A 22,702-nucleotide genomic window follows, 5' to 3' on the forward strand; every position below is an offset into this window, starting at 1 on the left:
GTGGATGTTCAACAGCTGTAATATTACTTAAAGCTTCAATGTGTCTGTTGTACAAATATTCATAGACATCTTGAAGGTAGCGTTGAAGAATTTGTCCACTTACAAAAGGTCGAACATTGCTGCTCCTAAGGAATTGTTCGTGGTCACGACAGAGTAAATTCATTATCACCTGTTGAGCTTCTTCAGTGCTAGAGAACAATTGAGGTTCTTCTAGCATGAAGAAGTCAGCTTTCTTCAATGTAAGTAATCTAGTTTTGATCTCCATCGGTAACCTCATAATAGGATTTTGTTTGGGAACAGTTCTGTTAAAGACCTTTTTACAATCTTGCCCATGTAAATCTTTGCATCGGTCCAGATGTTTTTGTATTTTTTTAAAGGGTACTTTTTTTGACTTTGAACCTTCACACAAATTTCCCTTGGTAACAATATTCTTTCCTTCACTTTCTTCTTCTCTCACACAGAACGGCCGAAACTTGCAGTATCCCCTTGTTCTGTAGGGGTTGCTCTGCTCAATAGCAACAGTTCTCCCGTACACAACAAAGTCTTCAATACCACTTTCAGTAGACTTTGTTTGTAAATTTGAATTGATTACTTCATTTACTATATTTATTTTACCAGAAATGTTCCTTGTTTTTGTTTTCTTCTTTAGCTTACTCTGTTGACAAGACGTTATCCTAATATCAAAATCCAGTTTAAAATCTGATTTTCAAATTTTTAACAAATGGATTTTCAATTAGTAAAATAAACAGGTTTCACATGTTTTCAGCAGTTGACAACTAATAGGTGAATGTTATTAATTCATGAATAGAATGTATCAGTAACCATACAATGGCACTAAGAACGTTACCTGCATCAAGAGACTGTTGAGCACAACTGACAGAGTGGGGTGTAAGTGTAGGTCACAACCCACCACCCACTCTACGGTAACCAGTACTGTACCTTACCTGCATTTGATCATCTTGACCTGACGTATTGATCATCAGATAAGTGGAAACCAATACCCGGTGAAATTGATTGTACATTGCTGTCATAACCTGCACTAACACACTTCACTCCCCCACCCATCCTCTCTCCAGCCCTGACCCCACAAATCTAACATTGGCTATATCATTTGTATATTTAACACACACAATTATAATTGCTGAATGCTACATGAAATGAAGTTTCACTGACTATTCTAAAATTTTCATATTACTTTAGAGTTTTAATTAAGAGAATTAACTGCATAATAAAAATAAAATTGGTTTATTTTTTTAGATTTAGCAAAATTATTACGGCATTTCCATTAAAAAAAAATAACATTTGAAAATCTGGGTCTTAATCTCTTTTCAAATATTGATTGAATATAGGTTTAAGAGAATTCGTCACTCGAAAATGTTGCTTCTACAAAAAAAATTATATATATATATATATATATATACATATAAGTAAAATGTAAAAAGTTTGGATTTTAATGTAATTACTACCAATAGTACACATTACCTATTTTATTAAATTAAACAGTACTTTACAGTAGTATTCGTATTTTTTCCAACTCAAAATAACTAAGCACCTAAAACCCAAGCACAAAAAATATAATTTTGAAAAAAGATCTAGGTTTATATGAATTATAATTTAATAACCAATAAATATATATATATATATATATATTATAAACAAAGGTTATTCTCTGAAATATATAAAAATATCTGCTTGCTCCTTAAGATAAAAAGTCTACAATTATTCGAGTTTTTGGCAAAAAAAAGACAAGATAATTGAAGAGGAAGAATGATGTCCAGATGAATTTGAACCAATGAAAAGCCTCTCTAGAGCTTTGTTATGTCTCAAAATACTTTCTTCCATCAAACATGCGTTATAAAATTCTTTCTTCCTGAGCAACTGTACCATAAAGTCAGCTAACCAAAGTTATGTTTTTTTACCGTAAACCAACTAATTTTTGCACTATTTAATATTTAGAATCTGAAGATAATTTTATACATGAACCCAAACTTTCACAAAAATAGTGCCCGGCTTCCTTTCCATTACGGTTTTTTATGCTCCTGTTAACTATGAGGAGAAAAATGTATAAAAACTAAAAATTACTATTATAATGTTCATAATGAGAGTAAAATATAAACTACCTCACTGAAATGTTTTTAAATGTGGCTGACAGAAAATAACCTAGTGTTTTACCTGTTTTTTAAAGTCAAAATGTATTATTTTCAATCACAGCATAACTCTGAAAGTATAACCACTACTTATAACTGAGTGAATTATTTTCAGAGGCTGTAATTTAAAAGTTAAGGTTGATTTTCATTAGATATCGTAACTGTTTTCAACTTGGCTGACATGATCTGATTTCTGCCAATCAGCAGTCAAAAGTTGTCCGCTTGAATTTGTGTTTTGTTTGTTTGGTAGTTTAATTTAAATACTGGTTTTCATTCGTAAATTGCTTTTTATTATAACATTTATGTATTAAATTTGTTTTATTGCCATTTATTAATTTACAAAATACACATAACAGACTTGATCATTAAATGTACTTTTTTGTTTTTGTAATAGTAAAAAATTTCCAAACATGACCTGCACATATTATTAATGAAACAGGAAATAATACATACCATGTAAATTTGTTTTGGAATTAGATAAGCAACGCTATTAAAGAGGAAATGTATAAAGAAAAGAGTTTATTTGAATCTCTCTGTGATTGTCAAAACCCCCAGTGGGCATGAAATATCACATTTTGGCTATTTATTTGTTTCTATGAAGAAGAAGAGGAAGACCCTTCTAATCTGGTAAAGGTAAGCTTGCTCTTCCTATCCTATAACAATTCTCATTTATTGAAGTAATTTTTTGTAAATGACATTTTTGAAGTGTAATTTGTAATTCATTATTGACTTCATCTGCTTTGGGTAGATTCATTATTGACTATTCATCTGCTTTGGGTAACAGTTGGTACTCTATATAGCATAATATGATGTAAAGAAATATAAATAAAATAAATAATAAGCTTTCATTCTAGTTCTATAAACTGTTGATGTAATCAAAAAAATGCATAATGTCTCTACATATGCATGTTGAATACCACCATTGAAAACTTTTAGATAGAAATTAATTGATGTCTAAGAAGGGCCGTAAAATACCTAATTGTTGTACAATATATTATACACAACCAAATTTAAATATTAATAGCTCAGAATCAGTTATAGTCCTAAAGGAAACCTGCAATGAGTGTTTGTAAAGCACAACTTGAGTACACATCTACGGATGAGGTCAGGATGCATTTCCACCAAATTTTAAATTAAATTTTCTTTTTTTTTCAGAAATAAAGTGAACTAAAATATTAAATCTGATGGTCTTAAAATTGTACATATGGGGCTTTTAGTCACCAAGGGTCAGTTATCACCTTCCAAATTTCTTGATAATAAATATAAACTTTTCTCCCAAAATTTTGTTCTGGTTATTTCACAGAGTACCACAATTTACTTTTAACATATCAGCTCCATCCAGCCAAAATATTTTAACTTTTATTGAATATAAGGTAGAAGTCAATAACTCTTTTAAGATTAATATGAAACGGTTAAGGTTATTGTCCTCTAAATTACTTTTAAATTTCTGAACTAACCTTGAAATAATTAATTATCAAAATCTTATAATAAAGACCTAGTCACTAGAGAAAGTAAAAGTCAATTAATATAATATGTATATAAAAAGCTAGGTTTTGAAATAGAAGCAACATTTCAAGTGAACAATGTGAGCTGGCTTTATATTGGGTATCTCTTCTCCCTCCCCATGCCCACAGTACAATGTCCCTATCAATTTATTGCTTATGTTTGTATCACGTGTTGCTCTCTGACATGTTTATTTTTATGATATTGCTTAGTTTTCTCTATTCATAGTATTCTTTATAATTTGCTATATGACAGTGACCAATAAAAACAAACAATAAGTGAGCAATTACTTATTTTATAAACAATAAGTGAGTAATTACTTATTTTTCCTGAATAATCATGCATTTAAAAAATTTAATAGTAGTATTAATACTGTCAAAAATAAATTGTGTCATAATTACTTATTTCCAGCCTCCTACAATGTTTAGTATTAATTTTGTTTCTTCACCCTATTTAACAGTCCCTGTCTTCCCAAAGATTACCAATAATCTGGATTTTACTCATCTTACTTAATGTTATGTCACCACCTGTTCCTATTTTAACATAGTTCACATTTTTATAGCTGGCTGTTAGTACTGGTGATCACTTTGACTTTTCTCACTTAAAAGTAGTCTTAAACATCTTTTCTCCCTTGTTTTAAATTGATGAATTATGGGAGATGTCTCATTTTAAAGATATAGTTAACGCACATCCAAATAATTTTTAGGTTTTTAAATATTTGTATTGGTTATTTGTAGAAAATCCAAAACTTTTTATACTTCTTTGATTGAATATTAAACAAAATTTAATTTTAAAAGAAAAACTAAAAAAACATTTGGATGCTAATTAATAATATCTTTATATTAGACATTTCCCCTAATTCAGAGACCAAAAATAAGATTGTGCAAGTGATAGAAATTTAACATTGATCTTATAGGGTAGGTCATTTAATTTTGAATGATACCTCTGGGAATATTGGACCCAACACATTGAGGATCACAAATAAGAATGTTCAAGGCGTCTTAGCTAAGCTCAGTCAGTATTCTAGAAGTATCTATTGAGCTTGTTTCACCTAATATTCTCTGTTGGTCTGAACATTTTCTTAATGAAGCTCAATTAAAACTGTTTAGTCTCTCTGGGTTCATGAACTCTACAGACCTCCATGTAACTTCTGTTGATAGTGTGGATATATTTATTGAATATTGTAATGAATATCTGGAGTCATTTGAGAACCAAACCAGAGAACTATTGTACCCAAAAGAAACCAGAATTATTTTTTAAAAGCTATATATTTTTAAATTTTTTACAAAAAACCCGAATTTCCTTCAAAATACTCTCCACTACGACTAATAAATTTGTCCCACCAGTGTTTCCACTGTTCAAAACATTTTTTGTACTCATCTTTAGAAATGGCTGACGGCTCCTCCTCGTTTTGTTCTTGCCCTCTTTGATGTTATCAAATCTGTGTCTTTTTATGCTTGGAAACAAGAAAAAGTCAAATTTCATAAGTTTACTTTACAAAGTAAACTTTTTTAAAATCTACATCTATATCCAAGTTTAACAATCAAATTTCAAGATACAAAATATGTAGATTACGTCAAAGAAAATTCAACAGTGAATGATGTTTTATCATAGAATCAAGTATAACTGAGAAAACACATTTTTTAACAGTTGTCTTCATGATTAAGAAAAAACACATTGGGATAATTTGACCAAATTACAGAGGTTTATAGTTAACATTTGAAACTAGATAAAAAATAATGTCTTAAAATAAAGTACTACATGAAAATCTAACTTATAATGACAAATTGAAAATACAAAACTTACACAGGGAAACAAAGTGCATTTTTTGACTCTACAAATTACACAACAATGAGTACATAGTTTGATTTTTAAAGTTCATAATTGTCAAACAGCTGTTCTAATAGCTGTATTATTGTAATCAGCTGAATAATAATTTATTTTTCAGAAAATATTGAATTCATTATTAATATTAATTGAAGCTTGGTAATTTAAAACTAAAAATAAGGTTCCTATAAAAACATAATTAAAAGAAATTAAATATTTTTTAATTTTGATACTTTTAGAAATTATAGTAAGTTATTTAATTCAAATTCATTTAATAGTGTATTGATTTAATATTAAATTACTGAAAGAAACAAATTACCACTGTTAGACATCAAGTTATGCAGAATCAGAATCATTTTATTGTCGTCCAACAATTACAAAATTGTATTGACAAAGTCAAATATGATATTAAAAATATCACTAAGTAGGCCTACAGAGTCTAAAATAAATACAATCTATATCTATGTTAAAAGTTTAAAATTGTAAGTCACTAAAATTAGCATTAAAAATCTCATCTACAGAATAAAATGTTTTCTCTTGAGCCACTCTGCAACAACATTCTTAAACCTACCAACAGAAATTGATCTAGCACTTAATGGTAACTTATTGAATAGCCTAGCTCCAGTTATTGCATAGTTCTGTTGAGTTTTACTTAACCTAGCATATTGCACATCAATTGTATTTTTAATTCTAGTGTGTTCATGGTTAAAGCTTCTAAGATTGAAAGAGTTGAGATTTTCCTTAACAAAAACTAAACTGTGTAATATATATATACATGGAAGTGTAAGTATACCCAGTTCTTCAAAAAATGGCCTACAGGACTCATTGTCACTAATTCCTACTATGCAGTGTATGGCTTTCTTTTGCCACTTAAACACAGTCTTGGCTCCACTAGAGTTGCCCCACAGTAAAACCCCATACAGAAGGTGTACATTAAAGAAAGCGTAATATGCACTAATGACAAGATTAAGACTTGTATACAATTTTAGTTTTTTTAGTAGAAATATTACTCTTGCCAATCTAATACATAAATGGTTTGTATGGATTCCCCAGCTAAGCTTTGAGTCTAAATTGATACCAAGTAGTTTTACAGACTTATTTACAGAATTACGTAAACTAAAGACAATTTCCTCGGTCTTGTTATTATTCACAGTTAATTTATTAGCAGAGAACCAGAGATAGGACCTTTCCCTCATATAGCCCATAACGACATCATTTAATTTTGAGTCTCTGTCTGATGATAACAGAGTAGTATCATCAGCATACAAGACAACCTTACCAGGGACAAATTTAGGGAGATCATTAATGAGGACAGTAAACAAGAAGGGGCCCAAGACTGAGCCCTGGGGAACCCTGCTTGCCACCCTCTTAAGTCCTGATCTCTGGTCACTTACTTTGACAAGCTGAAGTCTATTGCTCAAATAAGACATAATCAAAGACAAAGCATTGTTCTCCAGACCATAATATTTCAATTTTTGAATGAGTTCATCATGAGGTACAACGTCAAATGCCTCACTTAAATCAAATAACACAGCAGCTGTTTCTTCCTTATTTTCAAAGCTATTCAATACATAAGAGACAATATTTTCTACAGCTTTAACAGTTGACAGATTTTTCCTAAACCCATACTGAGATGAAGAAATCAAATTATTGTACTCAAAGTAATATTCCAATTGGTTTTTCACAATAGTCTCTATTAACTTTGATATAACGGGTACTAGGGCAATAGGCTGGTAATTGTTTAAATTCATTTTGTCACCCTTCTTATGTATAGGTACTGTTATTGTTATTTTAAGGCACTGTGGATATATTCCATCAGTAAGCACCCAGTTTATCAGGTGTGTTAAAGGATAGATTATAGCATCTAATATTTCCTTTAATACAAAGTTGGAAAGTCCATAGACATCTTCTGATCTGGAATTACTTAACATATGCTTTTCATGTAATACACTTTTTATTATAAAAACGCACTAATTTTTATCTAGTTTTAAATTTTAACTCTGCAATTTTAACTAATGCACCCCTCCAATGAGTTTTTGCAATAATCAGGGAAGACAACTGTTAGAAAAAATAGTTTCAGACGGAGAGTCTGAAAACTAATATTTTAGCATTACATAATTAAGGGACGGCTCCTTTGAATTTACCTAAACATTGCCTACATATTTTGTATTTTTTTGTAGATTTAAAAAAGTTAACTTTGAAAATTTGAAACAAGCAACTGCAGTAAGTTAATATTTTGCAGGTTGATGTGTCAGTATTATGTACCCAGGAGGGTTCACTTCTAGCTGATTTATACCTTCCAGTTGAACCAACACTGGGCAGCAAAAACCAATGTCACTTAAATTTGGGCAACCCTATAAATGTCCAGGAGCATCACTAAACACAAATGTCGAGATTCTGGGTTGCAAGGGCAGTTCTATAGGTCTAGTCTACTGTGGGAGATGACTGTTGAAGTTGGAGTGATTCTCTAAGAGTCAAACGTTCATGCTAGTCTAGACTTAAGGGCGTGCCTGTTTTGACTGGAGAGGTTGGTTCATAGCTGGCTTCCCCTTTTCCGAGGGTACATGACTGAGATTAATGCCCTAAATTCTTCCTCATGGATCTCAACAGGAGGCGGCCCCTACCCCAACCTTAACCATTCACAATATTCTGTTACTCCGGAAGCAGCACAAAGGTTCTTTTAGGTCTAGGTGCAATTTCTAAGCTTCTTGTCCTAAAGTCAGTATGATAGAGGTCTCTAGGTTTCATGAATTTATCGTAAACTGTTTGTGAGATAATAGTTATTTCCGAAAACTCATATACAGAAAGACAACTTCTAAATTAAGCTAGAAAGGGCACACGTTATACATTATTAGTTAGTTTTACCTCATGATACAATGTAGTACAGTTTGATTAAATGATTGCAAGACATTATATATTGTAAATAAAAATTAAATTTGTTTTATCAAATATTATGCAAATAGTAGCACACTTGCCCGGCAAGTAATGTGTGTGTATAAATGTATAAAATAGTAACTTTTGAAAATGTTATACTTCTCTCTGTATTTCCACTCTGAGAAGGATTAAAGGAAAGGATTCTGAAATTAGAAAAACATTAAAAGATTCACTCAGCAGCTAATTTTTTACTATCTAGATCTAAATGAGCTTTTAAATACGCTATTTTTCTAACAACAGGAATTTCTTTAAAAGAGAGTAATGACACTATGAAATCATCAACAGTTTTTAGCAAAGAGCTAGTCTGATTCTTAAAGTTGACTTGAAATTGGTTACGCTTACACTCTTTGCTGTAATATTCAATGCCCCCTCTCATGTAGTTACTGTCAAGTTTACATATCTTATTCTCCACATCTGCCTCATAATAGTGTTTAAAATTATTGGATAAAACATTCCAGATCATCAGCCCGACAACCGTCACTAGAAGGTAGTAGACGGCTCTTACTTGCACAGGAAATTGTGTTAACTTCTGGTGTCTTGCGATCAGTTTTGATAACATCTCTGTTGAGTATGCTACAAGTACGGGTAAGCATGTTTTAATGTACACATGCATTGAGTTTATAAGCAGGATTTCACGTGCTATTACATATTTTTTAGCTTCATCACTCAGTAAAAACATATCACTTAATTCTTCTTCACTTAAATGTGATGGTCCATTCACCTGTAAAAAAATAATATTTATTAACAAGATTTAACAACAAATTTGCCAAGTGTTTCATAGTGATTGCAAACTGTATTACTTCTGTGTTTACAAAATATATATTTTTGCTCCAGTACAACTACAGATATGAAACAGGGGCTGGGACATTTTGTTTACTAATGATGGATTTTGGTGCCTCCTTATCCCTGCCATCCCCATATGCCCACTTGCTAATTTAAAAGGTACAAACTAAAATTTTTCCCAATCCTTACTCCTTTCCATTTGAAATATCTGGGACCCTGTTTCCCTATCGAGTTCATTTATTTTAAGGTAAAACTGCATATTTCACTTGTTCATTCTGGAAAAGTATTTCCATTATTTATGAAAATTTTATTTTTCGTTTCTTATATGACAAAAACAAATCTTTAAACACAACCAAACCTTTTAGCATTTTTATTTATTGAAAGAACTTTTTACTAGTAAACTAATAATATTTTGGACATAGTTTCAACGGAAATAAGAATACAATTTTTCCTGTAGTGTCTTTTCCACAAAATAAACTGACTTCCAAAACATTCAGAAAAAAATTATTCATAAGGAAAAAATTATTTTTGGCCTTTTTACATCAATTTACAAAGGAAAATTAACTACCACATTTATTTTTAGTTCCTTAGTAACATTATTATTAGGTAGTGGTGGGCATCAATTATAGAACTGTTGTTTATTCAAAACTACCAAAGTCACAAGTAGACCATTTACTGATCTGTTCTCGTAACAGGTCAGAGACCTGGAACCTGCTGGAGTAGAGATTTGCTACTTCAATTAAAATGGAAATAAATAATGGTTTTTTCAACAGGTCCCCAGTTCTTTGGCCACCAGACTGCACATAGTTGGGTGTTGTTAATCAAATAAGTATTTAAGTGTTGCGTCGGGTGTAAGTAGGTGATAATGAGAGCACAAATCCCCAGAGGAAAGGTTCACTTCTTACTGGTTTATAATTTCCAGTTGAAGCTACTCTGAGACCAATGTGTCATTTAAATCTGGTACATCAAGTATTTATGGTGACAAAACAATGGATATTACTCACTTTAGAAAGAATATTTCTGAACATTAAATATAGACAATGTTTCTCGTTTTGGCTATCCAGTGGATGTGACAACAGATTAAAACTCGCATGTGTTGAGCTTATTAAAAAAAATAATAAAACACCATGAAATTGATTTTCTTTGTGATATTTCTAAAGAACGAGTCAGTTATATGGTTCACAACTTATATCATAAAGTGTGTGCTTGTTGGATGCAGAGAATGCTTACTCCTGAAAAGAAACCCATCTTGAAAATTTCAGAACAAATTTTCGCCGATATGAAGACAAAGGAAATTATACCACAATACCACGATTTTTAGGGAAAAATCAATTGAAGGAGTACAGACATGCATATTCATCCCCTCCAAGAAAGTTCAAAAGTTGTGAGAGTGCTGGAAAACTTATGCTGACCCTTTCTTGGGTCAACCCTATTGCAGCTGATTCAGGACTTGGCAATGGAGCTCATTTCTCACACTACATCCAAGATTTAGCAACATGTGACTTCTGGAACTTCTTGCAAAAAAAGGATCTGAAGTCAAAATAAAAATTGTTTTATTGTACATTCATCAAGAATTCCAATATTGTTAATTTAACAAAAATGCATATTCAGATCTGGACATATGTGTGAGTTCTCTGTCACACTTGAGGAATTCATCTATGCTGTTGTATGGACTCCTCACCAGCCACATCTTCAGCTCTTGCCTTAACTGATCTCCTTTAAAGTCCTCCATTAATGCAGGTACGTGTTTTCGGAGTTTACAGCCAGGGTAAGATGGGTTTTTCTCTAGTAGAATGGTACGATGAACTAGCAAGCTAAACCTAGCCATGACGAGTATTGTAGGAATGAGTCTCTATTTTTTTTGTGGTTTAAGTTTGTCTACATAGAGTATACTTTATAGTATGTACAGAGGAGATACATCTGTCATGATCTCTAGGTCTCAGAATGCTTAACAGCAGGTTTAACATTGTTCAAGGTTCACCAATGCTTGGAACACCTTTTGAGAATCCGGTTGACATATAATACTTGCACTGATTTTTTTGCACGAGTAATCAATATGTTCTGTCTAAGTGAACTTGCTGTCAAGCATTATACCAAAGAACTTTGTTTGATTTTTCAGAAAACCAAGTTGTTTGTATGTTAGTAATCCATTTTGGGTCATATAATGCATCAATCCGGCTAAGACAATTTTTTTATGATTTCGGAGAAAGTGGAGACAAGGAAGATTGGTGGGTAGTTCTGGAGATTTGTAATTGGACCCTTTTTGTGTTTGGAGTAAACTTTACTAATTTTTAGTGCTGAGGGAAACTGCCCACCTTCAAATGATTTACTAATTATACAAATATATTTTGGATGAGAACCCATTAATGACACCAGATGACTTAATGACTTTTGTTTTTAAATGTTTACAACTTCTACAGAATTTGTTGGGGTTAGGGTTAAAGTTACTGGGCAAACAGTTGCTAACGGATTGATAGTTACTCTGTTTACTTCTGTGATTGCTTTGCTTTGCAATAGAGTGTTGTTGGCTATATCAGAAAAATACTGTTAAAAGCTATTTATAAATATATAACTCTCAGATACACACTTTTAAGTGTTCTGGGTTCTTCTTCATAAAACTGTAGCTGTTTATTTTTTTATTTTCTTTAAAGGGCATACAGTGTCAAGGGTTAGTTGTAGGATATGTTTAAAGTTATAAAAGCAGCAAGTTCTTCAGCATTAGAGCATTTGTGTACCTTTTTCTACTTTTGTCCAGAGAAAAAGATTTTGAAGTCTTTATTTTGTTTAAATAATTCTTCTGGTGGTGTTTTGAGAGCGAGTTAATTAATGAATTATGTTTAGTTTACAAAGCAGAGCAGTGTGATCTGATGATCCTGTAAGACTTGTATATGCACTTATATCTTCTTCAGAGATGTTATAACATACACAGTCAATGGATGTGGCTGTTTTCGGGTTGGTTTTGTTCTTTGCAACTTGAAAAGATATACTAGAAATATTTTCTTTTCTAGTATGTAGGGGTGGTCTCCTTACTAGATTAGTCTTAAATCTGTGTTTCTTCACCAGTTAATCTGTATCCTGTGGTTGAATCACCAGTGATAATTCTGGCCAATCTCAGTCAAGTGGGTGTTCGGTTATCCATGTCGCTTTGGATGGCTCCTGACATTATGCCGTTATTCTTAAGTAGTTTTGTCACTCAATAGAATATTTTGAGATTGTTTGAAAAATTATTTTAGAAAGCTCAGTGTTTTGAGAGAGTACATAATTTAGTTCCTGTGAAAGGGTATTTTTTCTTCTTCAGACAAGGTCATCTTTAAGGCAGTGCTCTGATTTTAGTTTTCCTGACCAAAAATTAACTTTGTTTTTAGTTTGTATATTGTTTTCTTTGAAAACACTTTCCAATGTTCTTATATTATCTTCCAGTTCATGTTGGTAAAAAGGTTTCTCACCTGAAATATCATGAAGTTTTTGTTTTAGTGCTTTATTATCTGCGTCAAGGGCGGCTCCAACTTCAGGGAGGAAGATGGGGAGGGGGAGAAACACTTGCTTCTGGTGAGCTGACAAGCCACACACCGATTTGACGTCTCCAGAGGCATTCGATCTGCCAACCGCCACACTGACACGTCCTCACCAAGCAGTCCAAACCCTTGTGTAGGTTGTGTAATGAGAAGTAATGGTTTTAATAAATAGAGCAAACAATACATGGCTGTTTGCCTGATTATGTAGTCCAAGCCTTAGTTGTAATATTAACCCTTATAGTGCCAGGGTCTCCCGTAACGGGAGACCTTATATACTTCCGAAAAGTGCCGAGTCTCCCGTACCGGGAGACCCCGTAGTAGCGCAAGAAGTGCCGGGTCTCCCGTAACGGGAGACTTCGTATTTAATTTATTATACAATATTGTCATATATTTACTGGTTTACACTACATCCAAAAGCTTCATAGATATGCAAAGCGTACAAAAAAAAATATTTTCCTTTGTACTGCGGGCAGATGACGTGCTTGTTTTTGTGGTACTTTGGGATTATACCGACCACACCCAGACATGAATTGTTATTTGACATTTTGCTTCTACTGATTACTAGATTAGCGTAGAACAATATTTCGTCGATATAAAACAAGAATTGTCTTATCGCAAACCCCTCCCCATCCTCAGACAGAAGTCAAAAAAGTCGAACGGTCTAGTAGATAACGTGATTGCAGAGTCACGCCGCCCGTTCAGCTGGTGCGTCGCTTTGTTGTACTTCCTTGTTTTACCCCTACATTTCTCCAAACACAAAAATTTAACAAAAACAAACATTACCAAACAAAAACTAAACTCTTAATTGAAAAAAAAAAAAAAAAAAAAAAAAAAAAAAAAAAAAAAAAAAAAAAAAAAAAACACTTAAAACTTGTTTTTATTTTTGATTGTACTCCGCCATTCAAAATGCGAGTGCCTCCGAAGGTGCTGCCGAAGCCCGCGCTGATGTCAACGAAAGAAAAACATCCCTCGAGAAAATATCAAATTCTAGAGGGGCTGATAAGAAATATAAATTGAATTGTAACTGAAAGGCAATTATGTACCGTGCAAAAAACTTAAATAATCATGTGATGCCGCGCGGCCTGCCGTAATCGGGATTCTCGAGAAAGATAAGATAACAGCGACAACAATACCGATCACAATACCTGGAAATGCTTGTAAGTTTGAAATTAGAGAGTTGTTTTTTCGTTCTATCATGTTTGTTTCTATAAATTTATATTTTTGTGTTCTTCGTACTGATGTGGTCGGTATAATCCCAAAGAACCGTTTTTGTTTTGTGTTCAGCTGTTTTGATGCAACGACGATCGCAGTGGCCGTTGTGTGTTGTGTTTCGTTGTTGTTTATCTTGCTTGAGAGTTTTCAAGTTTTTAGTGCTGCATTTGTAGTTTCAACCCGAAAAATGGAAGATAGTGATATTAGAAAACTTTTGGAAGCCATTTGTTTTACACTTCTTACAGGATATATTAGGAATTGAAGTAAAAAATGTAATATTATTGTTAGAAACATTGTTGCTTAGAGAAGAAAATCTAATTAATCCTTACAAAAAATTTGTAATTGTTAGATATTATTTTCAGGTTTATTATTTTTAGTTCAAATATAATGTTATATATTATATAACTTCTGTTTGTTCTTTCACAAAAAAATCATCAAAATATGTTGGTAAACCAATTTTTTACAGCATTGTAACCAAATATGGCATAACCAACAATTTGTCATTGTATTTTTTTTCAAGAAGGTTTTAATTCAGAATTATGTTATACATATGAATTTTGATTGTTTTTTAATGTTGTATAACATAAAAATATTTTTAACTAGATAAAACAAAAATTAGTTTATGTTTTTTTATCTTATTTTTTATCCCGGCACTTCTTGCATATACCAGATAATTTCACCTGGCACTCTTACAATGTGAAAAATTTTTAGAGCTGTGGCACTCAAAGGGTTAAAGACTAGATTATGTTCTTTTTTACATTTTCATAATAATTAATTATTTAATATTTACTGCTTTTTTACAATAACCGGAGACTATTGATTATGCATTTGTAACAAAATGTTAAATCAAACATAAAGATTACTTTAAAGATAGGATTTAGTTTTAAAATTCAATTTCACTTCACATAAATAATGAAATAGTTGTTAAATAAGAATTCAAATTCTTTGTTTGAAGGTTATTTTTGACGATGGAAGGATTGTGAAGAAAACAGGATTTTTCCGGACATTTGCCATTGTTCAGTGAAACAAGAAATCAGTAACACTACGTTTCGAGATCTGCAATCTGATCTCTTCTTCAGGAAAAGAACTAACCTAATACATTTAATTGAGGCAACATACATTAAATTGGCAGACCAACCAATCAGTCAACCATCAGTCGAGATTAGGCCGCTTTGGTTGCCAATTCTAAAAAATAAACTAAAGAGAAAACCAAAAGTATCAAACGGATCAGATATTTGTAATAAACCAATGAGGAGTCACAATATGGTTTTAAGAAGTTCATCTTGCATGAACCAATAATAACGAAAGGGCCCATTCCTGTCCCCCTTCCTTTTTATTTCCGCCCTCTTGTTTTAGCCAGCCGTGACGATTACCATTGGCTAGTCCCTCTGGTCAGTCGTAGGTGGTTAGTAGACGAATGAAGACATATTGTGACCTGTATTCCGTAGTTCAGTTTTAATGATTAGTGTTTTGTATAGTTTTTTATTAAGTGCATGTTTATAGAGTTAGTGAAGTTGACAAACAACATGTAGGTTGTGATTCCTAACTTAGGCGTGCCAAAACGCTTTGGTAAGATTTGTTTATTTTAACCTAGTTTGTAATTATGTACTAGGTTAGTTCTTTACCTGAAGAAGAGATCAGATTGCAGATCTCGAAACGTAGTGTTACTGATTTTTTTTTTCACTGAACGATGGCAAATGTCCGGAAAAATCCTGTTTCCTTCAAGAATTCAAAGTTTATCAGTTCAATAATTTATTTTAAATATAAAAAATATATATCTTTATGATAGTACACTTGAAGAACTGACACAGTAGTCAAGTTAAGGAAAAGTTCATACCTGTTACAAAATTTACAGATTGGACCTTCCAGAAAAAAAAATAGTTAGGACTTGTTAAGAATTATGTATTTCTAAACCAAAATTAACATATTGAATACTATTAACCCTTTGAGTGCCGGAGCATTGCTATTTGCGATCCTGCATTATATGCAAGAAATGCCAGAATCGCTATTTGCGACTTATATTTTATCTAGTATTTATCTAAATTGGCTAAATGACTATACATACGCACTCCAAAGGCTTCAACGTAACTTTTGATGTAGGTTTTGTTGCATCTGGTTAGATTCGGATTTTTACGGCGGTTGTAAATTGAGCGCGTCAGTCGAGTTTAGAATCGACCGCTACGCGGACGAGCCGTCCCATGTTTTGTTTGCGCTGGTGTTTATTTCACAAATGATTGTAAATATTGAAAGTTTTTAAATGTAAATGGGGTTGTAGTGTTAGTATCTTAAAATTATTTCGTTTGTGCATGTTGTTTTAGTCTATGAATAAGTAGAACAATGACTTGACCGTGAGTTACGGTGATTGTAAGCAGCTAGTACTTTACTAATTATACATTTGTATAGTTTTTATGTTTTTTGTGTTTGTTCAGTGATATTTATAAACAATGAGTCGTAAAAACATTGCTGACAATGAAGACCTAGTATTGTAAGCATTAGATTTAAGCATTAGCAGTGTAGACAATACACAGAGTGTTAGGTTAGGTTAGAAAATTTCTAGTTTTGTAGTGGTTCATATTTTCATATTTATTTTCCAAACTTTATTTATAAATATAAAAAAAGTTTTTATATGTCTTTTTGTAAAGAATTAAATGGAGTATAAAATAGAATAACTAAAAGTGAAAAAATAAAATATTTCAATAACACTAAGTTGTGTCAAAATAAAAACAAAATGTTTTTGCTCATAAAGTTTTTGTTAATGATTTTTTTTATTGGTATAAAAACGTTAAATAAGTGATCAATGCATTATATGTATAAAGAAAATATATTTATCTAAAAAAATAAAAAACAAAAACCCAAGACATTATACCAATAAATAAATTTGTTATGAATTTTTAACCAGACCCTTGCAGAGTCAGGCATTTTCGCTCAGCATTTTATGCATACCATATAGCAAAACTCCGTGGCACTCAAAGGAACTCCGTTAAGCCCATCTTTTATTACATCAAAATTAGAAGAAAAAACTTATTTTTTCAAACAATACATGAATTTTTTAAAGGTTTGTAAGCAAAGTTTAACAGAAACATTTGTAAGTTTGTAACAAATTGCCGGTGTGTATTTATTTTATTCCTAAAAACTTACAATATTAATTTACAGTATAAGAGGACTAATCTGTAATCAATCATCCTACTTACCACTACATTTTTTTCCACATCTTCTTTAGTATTAAAGTCGAAGAATGCAGGCAGTCCAACGATGCCACCCTGGATAGTACCATATGTTCCTCCGTGTATAACGCGTATGCCAGGAACTAGAAATGGAACCATAAAAGTGTGGTTGCTGACAAACTCTTTTACGTCATTCGAAACATCGTTAAAAATTGACGTAAGTTTTTCAGTTGGTTTAATGGGCCCATCCTCCCTGTGGACAAAACTTCAGCTGAATTTCAACTATGGATTTGTTGTTTTAAATTACAACACTACTAATGATCATAAGTAGAATATTCTTTACCATTTTGTGAAACAAAATTTATGACAATTTATATTTCTTACCAAAATATAACAAAGTAGCAGTACACCACATCAGGCTTCACTAAAGTTGCATGCAAATTATCAAATCTAGAGCTTATTTCATTTCGAGATGTCCCGTGGTCAAACAGACAGACAATTATACAGAAAAGAAACTCTTACATCCCCTAACAGATAGACTAATATGAAAAATAAAAATGATATACAAAAAACCTCAGACAAAATTAACAACATCTTTTCGAAGAAAGAGAAAGATGAATATTGATGATCCAATACATGTACGTTAAACAAAGTAGATACATTAGAAAGCATCTGTGAGCAATTTGGAACGATTTACACAAAAGATATATGCAGTATAACACATAAAAGTAATACACAAACATCAAATGCAGAGAAATTTATTAATAAACAACCCTGTTATGCCATGCAATACATCATTGTATATACCAAAGTCAAATGTAGTTAAATTATGAAGTTGGATAATATATCGAGCTGTCCAATAAAACAACCTAATAACGATTGTAGGACGCTTATTAAAGTCTCCCCGTCAGGACTCTTTGGATACATTTACGGATTCCTGAGTACTTGTCCCTTTGGTTGAGCCTTTAATAAAATAGTCACATAGATCCTTAACAGAGTTTTCCATCTCTAGTCCTGTTTTCTATTAACCCACTATGAGTGGTGAAGAACCTCAGCGCTTGACACCTGGCAGCTGGAATTGTTTACAGTGGCAAATGGTGTAGCAGCAGCAGAATGTCTGGGGTGCATAACACAGTTCATTCATGGTAGTTCTCTATTACACTAATTATTGCTATTTTAAGACTTTATTTTAGATTATTTATACATTTCTTTGATAAATAAATATTAGGCAATAAATAAGGCAGGACAGTTTGTTTTTTTAGATTTTTTTAGTGAGAAAATGAAAAGACCAAAGTATGTGAGAATTTACACAAACCTGTGTCGATAAGGAAAACAATATTGTATAAGTTGTATATTATATGACTGTTGTTAGTAGAAGAAACAATTAACAGTTACTTAAAATTGACAACTCAAGAGTCTTAAATTATTGCATTTACAGAAATATGTGGACTATTCAACTCTCCAGAAATAAAAGAATCTGAAAATCAAATGTTTTATTTAAATTTGAAGTCATTTGAATTATAACTTTTTAATTTAAGAAGACTCCTTAGCCTATATAAAAAAATATAAGTTTAGAGAAACTTTAATTAAGTTATAGTTTAGTTTACTGTCAAGTATTGTATACTTTAGTTTGGTAATTAAAAATAAATAACATTGGTTATACCTTTATCATGTGTATTATTTATATTATCGTAAGTTTTTTATACATTTTGTTTTTCTTATTATAAAGATGCTATAGTTCAAATTGACACTATTATATTATCAATTAAGTACACGAGTTATCTAACACATATTCTTTGAAATTCAGCATCAATATATTTCACAAAACACTTTACATGAAGTTGAGGTTCTTTTTTTCCCATGTCCCATCTGTAACATACCTTTAACTGTTAACAGTTATTGAATAACTTTATGTGGCACAAGGATTGCATTCAGAATTTGGCACACCAACCAGAAAGCTAAAAATACAGTTTTATTTCAAACTATGAGTGAAATGTCATAATATTTAACTAAATTTATCCTTCAGGACATCCAGTCCTTAACAATGGATTGGAATGGTTGTAGTTTAAATATTTGTATTAGATGTTGATTGGTGGTTGTGGTGGTGGCCACTTATTACACTGCAGCAAATTCTAACCTCCATTTGAGAGTAAAGCTTTATCTTGATTTCACATACTTCAATCATAATATTAAATTATACTATTTATTATGTAGACTCACCCTTGTAACTCAATTCTGTTTTTTAAGAAATTTAATAAAAATGTATGCTTAATGAAATGGGATACTCCAATCACAGCACTTCCACTAAGGATAGTTGCAGAAAATATACCTCTACTAATTAGGGTTGGTTTAACAAGCAATGGTCTTGACATGTTATAATGATGTTACAAAACTTATTGATGGACTACAAACTATATATGTCTGCTTACATATATCAATATTAAATGAAACTAGTTAAACTAAACGTTACATCTTAAATTATTGCTAAAGGAGCAAAAGAAGGTTAGACTGTTTAGAAAAAAATGCAATCATAGGCTATAAACACATCGAGACTGTTATTTCAAAAAGTCGTATGTCAAAAATTTCGGTTTTTTTTTTTTATTGCCTTAAAATGTGGCAAATTATGTTTCGCTTCAAGCAGCAAAATCTCTTATGTCAACAGCTGGTCGAATGTGAAATATAAGCTATTGTTTAAAAGTTGTATGTATTCTCTACTGATTTGTGCTACTGCAAAATGTCTTATGTCTGAGAAGACTGGAAGAGAAGGTAAGTTGTTTTTGTTTTCCTTCTTCTCTACTAAATATATACAATTATTCTGTTCTATTTCTGTTCATAAATGTTTCAGAAAGGTTTAATTTGTAACCTACACATTACTTCATAGTGTTTACAGTCTTTAAATCTTACAAAAGAGTTTTTTTTTTTTTTTTTTTTTCTCTTTTAAGCCTCAGCTTTAAGCTATGCTGGCTTCGATGTACACTGGTTTATTATTATTATTATTATTTATTATTATTATTATTACACTACTTTATTTGCAAAGTACACTAATCGTGTCTATGCCTGATTGGACCTCCCGGGATTTGAAACCCGTGATCTCTCAGTTAGAGAGCCGAGACTATATCCATTAGTCTACGGAGGAGGACGATACAAAAAGAGTTATTTACACTGTTAAATTCTGTTGACGTGTTTTTAGGTTATGTTTGTAACTCCAACTCAAGCTTTAGAAAAATGATTTTCAACATTTTAAGTATTTCTACTATATGAATAGACTTCATAATAGAGTTTTAGGACACAAGTTATGGTTTAATATGATTATATCATGCATAATCTTAATATTTTATTTCGGTACTAAAATGTCTTATGTTTGGTATAAGTCTTGTGTTTGGTATTTAGCCTATTTGCATTTTCAAAAACATACGACTTTTTGGAACTTATATTAAATGCAATCTTGCATTGTTTCAGAAAATGATGCAAAGGGGAAAATTGATGGTCGAACTAGCAGAAAAAAGACTGTCTGTTATAAATGTGACCCTACCCAGCTGCAAATGAAGTTGAGCGTTGCTGAAAACTTAGAGGAAGGTAACCTATAGATTGTTACAACCACATCTTTCATCTTCATTAGGATTAATATTATTGCTATTTATATCTTGTAAGGTTTTTAAATTACCTTTAAACATATAGCCTATGCTAGGGTGTGATAAAATACAAAACAATCTGTAATTTCTAGACCACCAATATAGTTTAGGCTACATACTTCTTTCAAAAAAAGCACCTTGATTTTGACTTTAAGCCTGATTTTGAAATGCAATTCATTAAACCTTTTTTTAAGTACATCAACTGAGATATATTTTTAACATTGTTACTCTAGACTAGAGGCTAACTTAGTTTGTATGCTAAATTTATATTACTTAAAATGTTACAGATGTGCCTCTCACTGCAAGTATATCTGTCCCTACTGTTGCGACTGTGAACCTTCCGACTATGAAAGAAACAAGACTCGGTTTGGCTTGGCTGATAATATAGAGCATGGTAAGTTAATCACTAACCTTTACTTTATTATACTAAGTATGTATTGATGGCAAACATTGTATTAAACCAAGGAAAAGTAAAAACATTGGGCCAACTGTTTTCATCGCTTCAATTTGTGTATAATTAACAACAACCAGATTTTTAAACAGCCTAAGGACTTTTCTTTCAGCAACACTTTGGCCAATCCGATTTCTCAATCCAAAAATGTGTTTAAATAATCTTTCAAGCTGGTAGAATTTTAATGCTAATTATATTGTTTGTTAATGTTGCAGGTGAACCAGACGTGGCTGCTGCTAAAGAGGGAATACCAGTGCCGGTTGAAGTTGGCAGTTCTCCTCTTATTGATTTAGAGGAAGTCGACGAACAAGCAGTTGAAATACCTCTTTCGTACAAGAAAGAGAAACTCAGAGGAACCAACCAAGAATCTGCTAGACCTAGCCGAAATAAAAAATCAATAGGGAGAGAAAAAGTTCAGAAAATTTTACAACAAACTGATGATAGTATAAATGATCCCTTATTTTTCTTCTGATTCAGATGTTTATGAGCCTAGTTCAAGCTCTAGTGATGAAGAATCCTGCTTTTTTCAAAAAAGAATTAAAGTATTGAAAAAAGTACGTGAAAAACAAAACATTTCTCCTCCTATCATTGCCGTTAAAACCCCAAAGTTTGGTTAACAGCGTCAGATAACACTGATAACAATCAACAAACTGTTGAAGAAGTTTGGTGTGTTTCATGAGAATAGTCCTTCTCCAATGGTTGAAGAGGAAGAAGATTATATAGTAGAGAACCGTGGTCAGGTGGAACAGCCTATAGGAGGCATACAAGAAAAAAGGAAACGGAGGAAAGGAGAAAATGCAGATCCAAGGGACTGGGAAAGGAATGTTAACTCTGCTAAAAAGAAAAAGAGGAGAGCCTCTATTTAGGGTTGAAGAAACAAGAAAGTGAAAATGGCAGAAAATACAAGTTCAATAATGAAAGGAAAGGGAAAGAGGTGAAAGATCGATGCAGATGCAAAAATGGTAGGAACTATAGCTGTGACAACGTAACAGATCTGGACAGAAACCAACTTTTCACAAATTTCTGGAAGAACGTAGATAGTTGGGAAGCAAAGCGAGCTGTAATTGTATCACTGGTAGAAAAATCACACCCTAACTATCGGCGAAGTACAACTGATGTTGAGAATTCTCGCAAAAATGTGTCTTTCAAATACTACCTAAAAGTGGGGGACGGTAAAGTTAGAGTCTGCAAGAAGATGTTTTTTAAAACACATTCTGTCTTGGTGAAAAATCAGTCAGATCTTGGGTATTGAAAGGACCTATGGACCAACCACTGCCACAAGAAAATAATCCAGATGATATTCAGCAAGTTAATGAGATTTTTCCAAATAATAATGACCAGGAGCCAAAAAAAGATTCTGAAAAGAGAGAGATACTGTTCGGCAGTTTTTTGAATTTCTCTTCCAAAAATGGAATCCCATTATTGTCGGGCCAAGACAACAAAACAGTATTTGGAACCTAATTGGGAAACCAAATCCCAGCTACATAGGGAATATAGCCGTTGGTGTGAGGAGAGGAATCTTGAAACAGCCTCA

At 32.0% G+C, this 22,702-nt stretch overlaps 1 protein-coding gene across 1 annotated transcript; it reads right to left on the bottom strand.

The window, feature by feature from the left end:
* Nucleotides 1–8,579: 8,579 nt before the first annotated feature.
* Nucleotides 8,580–19,600, bottom strand: LOC124362598 (transmembrane protein 177-like). The gene is made up of 3 exons (XM_046817243.1): nt 19,306–19,600; nt 17,113–17,338; nt 8,580–9,132 (listed from the first exon to the last, which is right to left on the bottom strand). The coding sequence occupies exons 1-3, from the start codon at nt 19,455–19,457 to the stop codon at nt 8,581–8,583; spliced, it is 930 nt and encodes a 309-aa protein (XP_046673199.1). The 5' UTR covers nt 19,458–19,600; the 3' UTR covers nt 8,580.
* Between the last annotated feature and the right edge of the window lie 3,102 nt (nt 19,601–22,702).

The sequence above is a fragment of the Homalodisca vitripennis genome, chromosome 5, assembly GCF_021130785.1.
Source record: "Homalodisca vitripennis isolate AUS2020 chromosome 5, UT_GWSS_2.1, whole genome shotgun sequence".
In the NCBI taxonomy this organism is placed as follows: Eukaryota; Metazoa; Arthropoda; class Insecta; order Hemiptera; family Cicadellidae; genus Homalodisca; species Homalodisca vitripennis.